Below are 14,150 nucleotides of genomic sequence, written 5' to 3'. Positions count from 1 at the left end.
TGTTCTGTAACCAAATTAAGGAAGTTTCAGTGTGACTTTTGAGGGATCTCTCTCTTCAGGCTTGTGCTATCTACAAGCAAGGCCAAGCTGGAGTTACTGTTTGCTTGAGAAGTAAGGGTGGAATAGAAGCAGAAAATAGTGATGACAAACTCCTAGAAAGAACATGGGACAATCACACCATGTACATGTGCATTTGTGTCTCAAATACTCAACTATGCAAATTCTTGTAAAATTATCTGAGAACTACTTTAGGTTTACAGAAAAGAGCAAAAAAAAAAAAAAAAAAAAAAAAAAAAAAAAAAAAAAAAAAAAAAAAGACTCCTTAATTCCTCCCCATTTACCCCATTTATAATAAACAAAAATTGGTTCAATCAGTTGAGTCCCCAGCCTCCTTTGAGATGTGTAAATGAAGTTTCCATGGAAAGCTCTCTCCATCTTTATCTCTCCATCTTTACACTAATCAGTGACTTTGAGATGGTGCTGTGCAGCCAGGAAAATGATCATGACACCAGGTCCTCATTTCCCAAAGCTGAGCCAGAGCTAAGGAAAGGTCGCCTTTTGACAGGGTGCCTTTGTGATTCCGAAGCAATCATATGAATGATACTTGAAAAATATTGGCTACAAATTCTCCTTGAATGGGGAGGTGGTACTTTATAGTCCTTTTCAAATTCCTGTAATATGTTAGGAAGAAAAACAATTCTAGTGTCTGGGTTAATTTATTGTCAATGAACAGAATAATTGAAATGAGAATTAGAAGTGAAATCCTTAAAGCTATCAAGATATTTCTATGGTTATCAACATGGCTTAACTGGTAAAGCCACTTGTCCCTTCAGTTCCTGAGACCTACACTGTAGAAGGAAGAACCAATTGCCACAAATTGTCCCCAGACCTCCAAAAGGCACTACCATGGTGTATGTGCCCACCCAAACATAAGAAATATTAAAAATATTGAAGTGAAATCTTAAAGAAACCTCACAGACCATGTTTTTAAAGATGGAAAGAAAAGCCAAAACAGCAATGTGGAGAGCAGAGGATGCTCCGAATGAATATGTATTGACATGGGATGGTCCTGTGGATAACACATAGAGATGGCAAAGCTGTTGTCTGATCTGTTTACAGATAATGATAGTGTGTGCAGAAATGGTCTTCCCACCATAGCCTTCTCCCTCAAGTTATTTATGAGCTGAGGACTGTTCCTTTATAGGGACTGCTTGTATTGCATTAACTAACCCTGCTCTTCAATTCAGCTGTGTACTATGAGCCCCTCCTCCTGGTTCAGCTGCATGCAGTAAGTAACCCTGCCTGTCTGTACCTCTCTTTAAGTCTACATAATTAACATGCTGAGCTTCCAATCTGCTGACTACAGTTTGTCCTTCAGAGAGCCCAAGACCACCCAGGCCAGCTTCTCTGTGCATCTGCATCTGTATTTATTTATTTATTTATTTATTTATTTATTTATTTTCATTCCCACACCACCCAGTCAGGTCAAGGCCCTGGAAGCCATGCAAGGGCTCAGCATATCAGAGCAATCCAATACATGCCATAAAGCGGTTATTATTAATGACACCAAACACTGTGTATAACACCTTTATTATATGTATTTGATATGTTTGAAACTTATTAGCGAAATGACTTGGTCATCAACCTCTTGACACAGTATCACAAACTGCAGTTACTTTTGTTGAGTATTTAAGAAGGAAATTCTTATTTGCTGAGTCCAATTCAAACTAATCCGACAAGTAGTTATAGGTATCTTAGACTGGTTACAAATTGAGTTTTATGACCCATACTAGTCAATATCATCTTTACATAGAACTAATGAGAAAAATTCCTTTACTTCTTGATCCTTTCAAAGCTTACCAGCTTTGGTTCAATATCTAGCACTACTCCATGTGTCTCACCCCATATTCCATTATTTTATTTCATAGCATCATCTCTCATTTAACTGCTCTTATCTCAAAGGGAAAACTAAAATTTTAACCACGTAATGTGCAGGCTACATTCACAAGTTGGTGCCACAACTAAACAAAACTTTCTGTCCTGGTGAGTAATACATTTGAACAATTTTCTGACAGACTAGGGTTCAGCCAATAGTTTTGGTAAAGCCACACATTAAGAATGGGTGTGAGCCATTCTCTATAGCCAGCACACCTGCACCTGTGCCATGCACTAACTAACTATTCTACACCCTTGCTTTGGTTTCTCTAGAACCAGACTGAGGTAAAAAGTAAGCTGTCTATTAGGGGAAAAAATCATAATTTGCTCTGTTTGGAAAGAATGATGCTGTTACAAAAACAGTATAAGAGGCACCCACTCTCAGAGCTGGGAGAAAGCGCTGCTTCTGTTGAGTCAACAGTGCCCTCATGGAATGGTCTAGAACTTGCTAATATGTGCCCTAAACAGTGTTAAAATACTGTTTGCTCTTATTACCTAAACAGGCATAACCTAAATTAGGTAGGTTGCTGCATCACCAGGTTTTTGTTGTCTCCTGCTAATAAGGAAAAGTGCCACTAGTTGTGTGGTCAGCTGCACTTCTAGCGTCTGGAAGCCCTTCTTCCTTCCCAACTGTTCCTGATTAATGTCAGGTTACTAGAGACTGGCGCTGAGCTGGAGAGAAATCACTCAGGTAAGCTGAGGCTGCTCCTTCTGTTTCTCCATCTGCTGAGCTGTTAACAAGAAGACATACTGACAAGGGCTCAAGGAAAATATGCACTATTTCATCAGTAAGATTATGTTGCCCTAGAGACAGATGTTAGGAAGCTGTAATGTTTAAAAAGAAAGAGATAATCACATGCTTGAGGGGAAAGTCTAAAACCATTTCAGAGGTAAGGGAGAACATTAAAAAGGAAGATAGAAAGACAGAGGGCCATGAGAACACACAAAATGGAATTGTAGTTCTGCCTTAGGCAACCCTTCGCCCTTAGACAGGCCTTCTTCACATACTGGGGTAGATCCGTAAGAAGTACTGATCAGGGCCAGTATGGATTACAGAGAAGACACTTATCGCTTGTCATCAGCTGCTTAATGTCAGGGCCTAGATGTAAATCCTATCCTCCAGTTTCATCAAAATCTGAGTAGAAACTCGGACATTTTGGTAATTAATGTTCAGAGAACATGAAAACATTACTCAGTTCTAAGTTTATCTACCTATAACTTTTCTGCAGAGTCAAAGCCCATTGTCTTCACTTATATTTACTAAGTTACTAAACAGAGACTAAAATTGAAAGTTACAAAAATATTTACAATTGACACATAGTTGTCATCTATTAAGTCAACAATGAAAAATTTTAAACAGCACAGTCTCCTTTTTGTGACACTTAACATTGTTTCTCAAATAAATGCAGAGTCCAAACAGGAGCAACATGGACTGGGTTAGTCTCAAGTCCAAATAGTTATTGGCTGCACTGCTTCCATTTATCTATCTGTAAAACAGAGATAATAATGCCCACCTTACAGGCTTATCCAAGGGATTATATGTTAGTAAATGCTACAGCATTGCACATGAACTTTCGGTCCTCAAATAATGGCAAGCGACATCATTACAAAAGAAAGCAAACACAAAGACAGAAGCAACTGTTGTGAGCAAGCAGATGAATGTCCAATTTAATTACTGCTTGTTCTTTTCTTAAAATCCATATACTCACTCTGCTTGTGTGGTGTGGCAGAGCCCTTCCTTATCACATTCTCCCACTGGAAAAGGGGGAGACTATCCTTTGAAGGCAGGGGACAGGATACAGGATGTTCTAGAGAGTGCAAGAGTAAGGAGACAATTTCCACTGGTAGAGCTTCATGGAATGAGGTCTAACTTGATGGTGCTAAACTACCTCTTTAGTAATGGAAACCCAGACAAACAATGGCAAAACCTGCAAACTCGAAGATTCAAGAGCTGCCCCATTACCTGTTTGGCATTTCTAGGAGACAACTGTAGAGCATGAGCATAGCCCAATGCAGGACCACTACCAACAGTACAAAGGCAGCATGGAGACAGGAGGCCTGGGATGTTCTGTCATGGCAGGCTTCGAGCTTCCTGGGTTCTTGCAATAGCAGGATCTTGTGCTTAGGTATTCCTTCATGATCACGTAGCTTTATGTGGAAGGTCATGGAGAGCTGAACATAAGCCATTCGAGTATCTGTGAAGTATTCCCCAGAGAAGAAACTGCTGAGTAGACCGGCTAAACCAGGGTTCACAGGACAGACTTGGCTGAGACATGCAGACAATCAATGCTGTAGAGAAAAGAGAGTATGTGAGGGGCATAGGAGTCTGATGGCCCTGAAAGAGCTATGGAAGAGAATCAGTTCTCTTCCCAGATGTGGTCCCTGAGAGGCTACCTACCCATGCTCCAGTAGAGGGTCCTATGCATGTGTACATACAGGTAGTACTAAGTGGTGGGCTGTTTTGCTTCGGTTTTGTTTTGTTTTGTTTGTTTGTTTGTTTTTTTGCACATGAAGTCAGGAGGCTAGGTGGTAGTGGGGGACAGGGGAGGGGAACTAAGAATTAAATAGCAGATGAGTGAGGAAACAACTATTCAGCTCTACACAATCCCTTTGGAGGTTTGTGGGAATCACACAAGAGCATAATGTTCCCACAGACCTGAGGTTTTCTTGCTGGCTCCAGCCACCTCCTCCCCAAGCAGGACACATAGCATTTCCTATTGCCTGCAGACCCAGACTCAGATCTCTGAGAAAGGGAGGCATGCTGAACATACAAACTGATGAGCAGAGAGAACATATTTCAAACCTAAAGAGACCGGGGTACTTCTTTAGTCATCTTCCCATTCTATTTTACTCAAAAGGATTTCTGATACAAGGCATGAGGCGCATGCCTATAATCTCAGCACTACAGAACTGAGGGGACAGAAAGCTGTTTCCAGGCCAGTGAGGTACTGTCTCAAAAACAAACTATTATAAGAGAAAGAAGAACGGATTTAACACAGCAGAAATGAAAAGGAGGCCTTAGAACCTGGTTAATGAGAGGCAGTGTTTGGCTCTGCAGGTCACATCTTTTCTTCACTGAGCCTTGGACAGGACCACAAAGTTCAGATGGAGTATTCAACATGAATTAAGGTTTATTCGTATAGTCAATGGCTACCTGCTCAATGTCAACCAGGAATTAACAACATGTTTTAATATTTAAGAACAGACAAGCTTTTATATTTTAAATATTAAAAAAAATAAACAGAGCATGAACTTTATCCTTGATGATTTTAAGTTTGTGTGATGTGTGAATAAATTGAACTTAAAAAAAGTGCTCAGGAGGGTTCCTGCCTATTTTTAACTACAAACAAACAGTAGTAAAATGAATTCTTTTTTTTTAATCTACCTTGCCCACAGAAGTAATAAAATAGTCTACTCTTGTACACAGAGCAGTTACAAGCATTTTTTTTTTTTTTGTATAAAATTCATCATTACCAAAAGGCCTGCTTCCAGAATAGCACAGACTCAGATAGGAGGAAATACTATGCAAAATCTGATGTTTAAAAATTGTATTTGGGGCCTGGGGAGGGCTCAGTGGTTAAGCATACTGTTCTTTCAGAGGAGCTGAGCTTGGTTCCCTGCACCACCCCAGGTGGCTGACAACCATGTGAAATTCCAGCTCCAGGAAGACTCCATGCCTCTGGCTTCCACAGGCACCTACACTCAACCACACATAGACATGCATGTGATTAAAATACATTTTTTTAATTAAAAGAAGTATATGTGGTCTACTAGAAGAGGAACAAGATGTGAAGTAACAGATCACAAACACTAGCGCATATATATATATATATGAGTGAAGGTGCCCTTGGAGACCAGAAGAGGGTGTGGGATCCCTTGATCCCTTGGAGCTGGAGTTAAAGTTAATGATGGGACCAAACACAGACTGCTAAGTGACTCTCCAGCTCTGCATCGTAGGCTTTCTGAAAGGTAGGCCAGGGAAACATGCAGAACGAATGTTGTTAACAGTACCTTACGACCACAGAAGCGAAACCTATGGTTTGATAATAAAAAATTAATTTATAAAATGGCATTTATAAAATGTTGTTCGCCACTAAACATGTTTGATTATATACTAGTACATGGACAGTACACAGAGTGAGATTTAGAAGAAAATTGGTCAGTGCTTCTATGTGTTACTTCTGACAAAGTTGATGTTTCAGCCAGCCTGTGTATAGCATACTGGTTGGAAGGTGACATTGTTAAAGATTATAAATGATTCAACAAATAGACTCTCTCTGATCAGCTTTTCAAAACAGTGTTTCATCTCTTCTCAATGTTCTTTATCATCACTGTATGCAGTTGCATTTGAAATCTATAGTTCCTGGCATATCTGGGCTAAGGTTATACTAGGCATTTACCAAGCCTGTCAGTCTCCTTAACTTCCTCCCACATTTCATTCTTTCATTCTGGTTATAATTAGTTGTCTGGTAGAATTAAGAACAGTCTATTTCAGTGAATGCTCATGTGAACATTTAGCAACTTTCTGTTACAGTGACAGCTTTGCGACAGGAAGAATAAACTAGAAAAGCAAAAGTCACCAGAGTAACCTCAGTTCACTCACAGTGCCAGCTCAACAGGAAATGCTGAGACTCAGTAACTTTTCTGTTTGGTTATTAAACTTCAGGCACATTCTTCTTGCCAGGAGACAGCCACAGTTTGATAGCATTCCTGCCTCAACCGGCATGTTTTGAACTGACCTGTCTTCATTGCTATGGCTTCGTAGAAACACGTCGTGGATTCAGCTGAGTACTTTGACATGGAGCTTGTCAGAGAAAGCTATTTTAGTCCTCAACTGCATCTCCCTTCCAAGATGCAAACTGTTGCTGCTCAGATACCACGTTCACCACTTGATTACTGTGAAGGAAGGGAGCTGAACAGTTACCATCTATTAGCAAAATCTACAGTGTGAGTGGTACTTAGCAGGGCTGGAACAATCTTATCTGATACTAAGTCAGCCCTGCTATCCTTCCCTCACTAAGGGCACAGCTCTCTGCAATGTCATGGCCTGGCCATGACAGCAGGATCATCTTTCCTGCTGACCTTACAGGGACAGCATGACTAAAGGAGACACACAGAAAGAGTCCCTAGAAGAGTTGCAGCAGCACAGGAAAAGGAGCAATGCTTATTATTGTCTTTAGGATGAAAATACCCAGTCCCCATTCACCTACTGCCTTACTCACATGGAAATGGAAATAAGAAAAAATGAAAAACCACACTCTGGTATTTTCTGTATGGAGGGAGCATCACAATACAACAGTATAGAATACTTTCACAGTATAACCTTATTTTTCCCATGTTCTTTGTTGCTATATCATTGCCTTTTCCCATTGCTGGTGACTCTGTTGAAAAGGACACAGTAGAACTTCTGATTACATGGGAGGTATCAGATCAGGGGAATCATTCATTTCAGAGTTCAAAGAGACAAAACAGCAGTCGGTGGCAGAATACCATTGTTAACTTGCCCAAGTTGGTACAAAAGCAGAATAAATATGCTATATATTTATATGAAAGGCTTCGGTGAATTCTCAGACCCCAGGTGGCATGTCTTAAAGGGGCGCATCAGGGATCCCCTGCTCTAGGCTGGGCATGAAGCAGCTTCCCATGTCCATAGCATGACTAGGGTGTTTCCTGTTGTGGAAGAAACACTGGTCTTTGCCAGAGAACCTCCTGTGCATTACCTGGGGCACAGCCAAATCACATTTATCTCTTTTGCTGTTAGCTGGAAAACTGGTGCTGAGTTTTTTCTTTTAATATTTTTTTCTTATTTTACTTATCGATCCCAGTTCCCTCTCCCTCCCATTCTCTCATGCCCCCCAGCCTCCCTCATTCCATTCTCTATCCACTCTCCAGGAAGAGTAAGGTCTTCCAGGAGGGATCATCAAAATCTATCAAGTCATTTGGGGTAGGGTCTAGGGCCAAAGCCCTCCCCCCATGTCCCTAGACTAAGGAGTCTCCCTCCATAGGAAATGAGCTCCCAAAGTCCATTCATGCACTAGGGATACATCCTGGTTCCACTGCTCATGTAACCTAACTGAGACCCCAGTGCAGGGGTGTCTGGTTCTATCCTATGATGGTTTCCCAGCTGTCAGTCTGGGGGTCCATGAGCTCCCCCTTGTTCATGTCAGCTGTTTCTGTGGGTTTCTCCAGCCTGTTCTTGACCCCTTCGCTCATTACTTCTCCTTCTCTGCAACTGGATTCCAGGGGTTAGACTCAGTGAACACAACACCAGTAGCACAGACACTGAGATTGACAATTAATAAGTGGGACTTCCTGAAACTGAGAAGTTTCTGTAAGACAAAGGACACAGTCAACAAGACCGAACAGTAGCTCACAGGGTGGGAAAAGATCTTCATCAACCCCTCATCTGACAGAGCACTGATCTCCAAAATATACAAAGAACTCAAGAAGCTACTCACCAAAACACCAAATAATCCTATTAAAAAGTGGGGTACGGAACTAAATAGTGAATTTTCAATAGAGGAATCCAAAATGGCTAACAGACACTTAAGAAAGTGCTTAACATCTTTAGCCATCAAGGAAATGCAAATCAAGTCAACTCTGAGATACCACCTTACTCCTGTCAGAATGGCTAAAATCAAAAACACCAAGGACAGTTTATGATGGAGAGGATGTGGAGAAAGGAAAACACTCTTCCACTGCTGGTGGGAGTGCAAACTTGTACAGCCACTTTGGAAATCAGTATGGTGATGTTTTGAAGCCTGTATGAAGCTCTCTGTGTATTCATCTCCTTCCTTTTCCTTATACCTAAATGTGCATGAACCAGTGGAAGATGTTATTCTAGAAAACGGAAGTCATTAAGCAAGGAGCTGAAATTGTGTATTTGTTTCTATTGTGAATGTATGCAGTAGGAATATTTGCTATATAGTTAGGGCTTTCTCACAATGAAATTATAGTAAGTTCATATCATATCATAGCTATTACAGGCATCTTAAATGTCATTTCTACTATAATCAAACCTTCTTAGAGATAACTAATCAATGTGCATCCTGTTATACTCTTATTTCATATGATACTGAAATATAACATGCTATTGTTATAGAAATTTAAAAATCTTGACAATACTATTTTAATATTTTTTCTTATAATCCACATGATAGTGATGCCTTCAGGAAATATTTTCTTCCCCTAAGAGGTTCTTAAGCTTTAGCAGGTTACCAAGGAGCTACAGAGACCTGTTCTGAGTGTATCCTAGAGTAATTTATATAGCAGAGCCTTTTTCCTCTCCACCTAGCCCTTATCACCCTGCAGATCCACACTGCTATGTGATGAAAGAAGACTTTAATTCATGGGGCACTAAGTCAGGGGAGATTTTATTTAACAATTCAGTCACTTTATGTAAAACACTACACCCTAACTACTAAAGTGATCCCAACAAGATCCATAGTGGTCTCTGGTTGGATATGACCCAAAATCGAAGACTGAGGAGCAAGCATTAGATGGGGTTGTGGAATGTCTCAGAACCAAAATTAGGTAAATTTCATCAAGTCCAAGGGAAACCAGGGCAGACCATACCAAAAGAGAAGGAAGGAAGGAAGGCAGGAAAGGAAGGGAGGGAGGGAGTGACAAAGGGAGGGAGGGAAGGAAGGAGAGAGAGAGGGAGGAACAAGATTGTAGGAGAGATCAACCTGGAAGGGAGATGATGTTGAATACAACATAAGATTTAACTATACTATGCCACATAAGCAGACAGTTCAAGTGTAATTTTATGCGTACAACAAGAGTTATATCTGCCATGCAAGAAGGAATCTTTGGTATTTTTTTCTTCATTTAATAGATGAGCAGATGTTTTTATTTGCTTTACTTTTAGGTCCTAAGGGCTTCTGAGTTTACTACACTTCACATGTAGTTTTAAAACACTCTTATTAGCTCTATTCTCAAGTAATTTAACACTGAAGAGGAGCAAATTACTACAGAGATGTGATCAGTATTGCCTACTTCCTTCATGGAGATTATTAAAAGAACTAAAAAAAAAATTTGTTTAGACTAATAATAAAATCTTCAGTGATAAAAAGTCTTTTGTATTTGATATTTCCTTTATTCTCCTTATTTTTAAACATGTTTTACTGTGTATAGAACCCAGGGCACACCAGGCAAGTGAATGTAGGCCACTGTCTAAACAGGCTTTAAGACAGGTAGAAATTTGATGACATATCTCAGAAGGCATTATTTTGCTGCCAATGAGATGAATCCCACTGAAACTGTAAAACTGTCCTTAGTGCATGGACCCTTGAATCATATAACAGAATTATTTTTTGAAAAACACTGGTATTTTATTGTTACAACAGTCTGTTTCTAAGATAGTAGCTTTTAAAAGGTACTTATTGGTGTGTATGTGTGTGTTTTTAATTAATTTCTTTATGTATGTATATTTATAGGCACATGTATAGAAGTCAGAGGACAACTTTTGGGAGTTGATTCTTTTCTATCATGTGGGTCCCAGGAACTGAAGTTAAATTCACCAGGTTTGGCTGCCAAGTGCCTTTAACCCGAGCCAGCTCCACTTTTTTTTTTTATTTTGTTCTTAAAATCATCATCTGTGACAGACTTTGAAGATTCCCCCATGGAAGGCCTCACCCTCCCCTGGGGAGCAGAAAGGGGACAACTGGAGAGGTGGTACAGGATGGGGGTGGGGGGGAGGGAGAGGGAACTGGGATTGACATGTAAAACAGGATTGTTTGTATTATACATTAAAAAAAAAAGTATCATCATCATCTCACTAGACCAGGATGACCTCAAATTCAAAATCCTCCCACCTCCCCCAAATTGGAATTACAGACACTTGACACTATGTGTATGTGTGGCATTAACAGGTCCTAGAATGTTTTAGCAAGTACAATACTTTGCTCTAAGTTTTTGTGTGAATTTTCACAAATCCAAGAGCGAAAACAGCATAAGGAATCCACAGTACAGATTTCTCACCTTCAACAACTATTACACATTGCCATTCTTATTTTATTCTTTTTTTTTTTTTTCAGTCCTTAAGATCAAACCCAGGGCCTAGGCACACATTCTCCCAGACCTTTGACCCTTTTAGGCTATTTTTATTTGAATTTTGAATTCTCCATTAGGACTGATTTGTCTCTTTATTTTTACTGTTTTTTTATTTTAATAAATTCTAGGCATTACATTAGCAAACTTAATGGAACAGAGTCCATGTTCAAATTCTGCCTGAGTGTCTGAAAGGGTCTTATTGGTTTGTTTGAAAGAAGATTATGAAAGTTCTCCTAGTGATTGTTGGCTACTATTATCTTTCATTTAATAGAAAATTCTTTTGTTGTTTTGTTTTGGTAGTGGTGGTGATGGGCACTAAATCCAGGGCTTTCCGCATGTTAAGTTTGAGCAGTACTGATGAGCTACTGCCCCAGTTGCCCATCCCCACCCTCTTTAAAATGCCACTCATTTGCTGAAGACAGGACACTGTTCTGTCAAAATTCCTTCATTCTATTTCAGGATTTTGCTGACCTATTGTTTACTGTTTAACATGTCCTTCTACTGTCTATAAATAACACTCGTGGGATTTAAAAAAAAGAAATGTAATTTTTTTCCCCTCAAGAATATGAATGGCTCAGGTGACACTTTGGATACCTTTACTGCATTCAGGAAAAATGCAGTATTTGTCTGAGAGTAATGGCAAAATTACTGTGTGTTCTAGGTCTGACCTATCATTAAAAATGTTGGAAAGTTTCCCCTATTACCTATAGAATTTTAAAATGGTGATTTTAGAATCCCATCATTCCAATGTATTACCTGGAATTCTCAGAAGATAAAATTCCTTGCACAAAGTACAAGGTTACCCAGTGCAGGATGAATGCCTCTTTTTCTGAACTTAACATGCTTCCTGCGTGTGAGTTCTGGTGCATTACTTACTGCTAATGGTGAGTCCTGCTGTCGAAGTTACCAGGCTCTGATCACCAAGGAAGCTAGCAAAAGTTCAACCTGGTGAGGCAGGGATGGACAGGACAAGGAAATGGTGCAAAGGGGTAGCAATGGGCCAGGCCAAGCCAGGGAAGAGAATACCTCGGGCAGGGTTCTAGGAGGTGAAATCCAAGTCCTCTGAGCTGTCCTGGTCATCAGTGCTGTGACTGGCCGGGCTCTCCAGCTGACAGGCCTCTTTGGCACCAGGAAGTGTGCTGTCCGGGGCCTTCTGATGCTCCCGGGAGCGCAGAACCCCAGGTTTGCCCTTCCTCAGCACCGGCTGCCTTCTTAGCTCATCTGCCATCTGTGAAAGATCCCGCTTCATGGCGTAGGCATCTTCCCCATCGGCGTAGTACTTGGGTTCCACCTCACTAACCTGGAAGTTGAGGGTGTTGGAATAGAGGTGCAGAGCTGCCCTGTTGCTCTTCCTGACGTGCAAGGACACGTACTTGGCGCCGAAGTTCTCGATCATGGCCCGGGAGGACTGGTCCATCAGTTTCTGGGCCAGGCCGAGGCGCCGGTGCGAGCGCTTCACGGCCAGCGAGGTGATATGCCCGTGGGGGACATCATCGGGGTCCTCCTCCATCTTGGCCAGCACATAGCCCACCATCTTGCCACCCTCGTCCTCGGCGATGTAGGAGAGCTGCGGCCATGACAGGCCGTGGTAGAAGTAGTACTTCATCTGGTAGTTCTCCGGCAGGCACAGCAGGTTGCAGTGCTGCATGTTCATCAGGTCGTGTGGCTGCGCATTGCGGATGTTCATCCTGGCGGCCGGCGGGGCCAGCGCCCAGGCTGCACCGTTGCCTCGGGAATGGAGCTAGGCAGCAGCGCCTGGCCGCGTGGCAGGAAGGCGGGAAGGTCGACAGACGGAAGGGGCGGGGCCAAGGGAGCTTCCGGGAGCCTGCAGTCCCAGCCAATGAGGTCTCCAGTTGACAAGCCTGCACCTGTGCACACTGGGGGGGGGAGGGGGTGGGGGTTGGAGGTGTGGAGCCAGAGGAACTCGCTGAGCTGAGCCTTTGTTTAGAGACAATGTGGCTTGTTGCTTCTGTGTGTCTTCTGTTTGTTTCTATTTTAAGTTTTTTTTTTCCTTTTAAATTTACTAATTCTCTCCGTGTGTATGTAGTGTGTATATGTGTGTCTGTGTATGTATCACTATGCATGTAGGAGACAGAGGACAACTTTTAGGAGTCTCATTTTCCTACACATGGGTCCCAGGGAGTTTTGTCAGCAAGCCCCAAAGCACCCTATACATAGTGAACTACCTATTTGGAAACAATTCTAGCCTTTTAGTTTGTCTACATCTGAACAGCCCTATGTAACTAAAACAAGTAAACCAGTATATCAGTGACATCCCCGCTAGCCTGCCCTTCCTGCCCTTTACCCAGAGGGCTGCTACCTAGCAGGTTTCATATAATAAAATCATACTGTGTGCATTTGTTTTTCCCTACTCACTATATGTGGGTTTCTGCAACCTTGTACACAGCTGAGACCTCTCTATACTTTAGTTTATTTCATGTTTGTTGTCTAAGTTTACTGAAGTTCACTGGGAAGCCTTGCTGTTCATGAGTGTTATTTCCAGTTTAGAATAGTATAGAGAGCAGGGCTAACTGTTGTTGAATATTTAGGCACATGGATTAGAGAATGTAATGATTTTCAAACGTTATAAATATTGCTAAGCAAATTTTCAAAGTGACTACTCCACCTTTCTGTTGCTAGAAATATGTTCCAGGTTGCAAAGAAAGAGACCACCACTCCAAATGAAATGTCTGAACAAGGCAGAACTCAACGACTTAAGAGGCTGTGCTCTGAAGAATGAACACACAGACAAGAAGACATTTGACATTTGGTTTTTATTCTAACTCTCATGGTGGCTGTGTCATTTACCCACTGGCTGGGGTCCTCACAATCTTACTCAGTTGGATAAAGAAACAAAACAAAAAAAAAAAAAAAAAAAAAAAAAAACAAACAAAAACCTGGTGCACAGGAAATGAAGGAAGAAGGAGGATGGTTCCACTGCTCCAGGCCATCAAATTCCTAAATACAGCATTGGACCTTTGTATAAACCAAGGTTTTACTCAGTAGGGAGAATCAAAATATTTGCACAAAAGTCTTACAAGGTGGAGAGAAATAAAAAGATCTTAATTCCTTGTCCTAAACACAAGTTTTATAGTATTTGATAGAGAAATGCCATATTTAATATTTCTTGCATTATCAACATGTTATTTCTCCATTCTTTT

At 41.1% G+C, this 14,150-nt stretch overlaps 1 protein-coding gene across 1 annotated transcript; it reads right to left on the bottom strand.

Moving 5' to 3' along the window:
* Window positions 1–12,028: 12,028 nt before the first annotated feature.
* Window positions 12,029–12,676, bottom strand: Naa11 (N-alpha-acetyltransferase 11, NatA catalytic subunit). The gene has a single exon (XM_051198263.1). The coding sequence runs from the start codon at window positions 12,674–12,676 to the stop codon at window positions 12,029–12,031; it is 648 nt and encodes a 215-aa protein (XP_051054220.1).
* Between the last annotated feature and the right edge of the window lie 1,474 nt (window positions 12,677–14,150).

This window comes from Phodopus roborovskii, unplaced genomic scaffold (genome assembly GCF_943737965.1).
Source record: "Phodopus roborovskii unplaced genomic scaffold, PHOROB, whole genome shotgun sequence".
Lineage (NCBI taxonomy): Eukaryota > Metazoa > Chordata > Mammalia > Rodentia > Cricetidae > Phodopus > Phodopus roborovskii.
This window is presented reverse-complemented; position numbering and strand designations above follow the sequence as displayed.

Excerpts from the sequence above, each read along its gene's own strand:
- Naa11 (XM_051198263.1), bottom strand. The coding sequence starts at position 12,676 with ATGAACATCCGCAATGCGCAGCCACACGACCTGATGAACATGCAGCAC.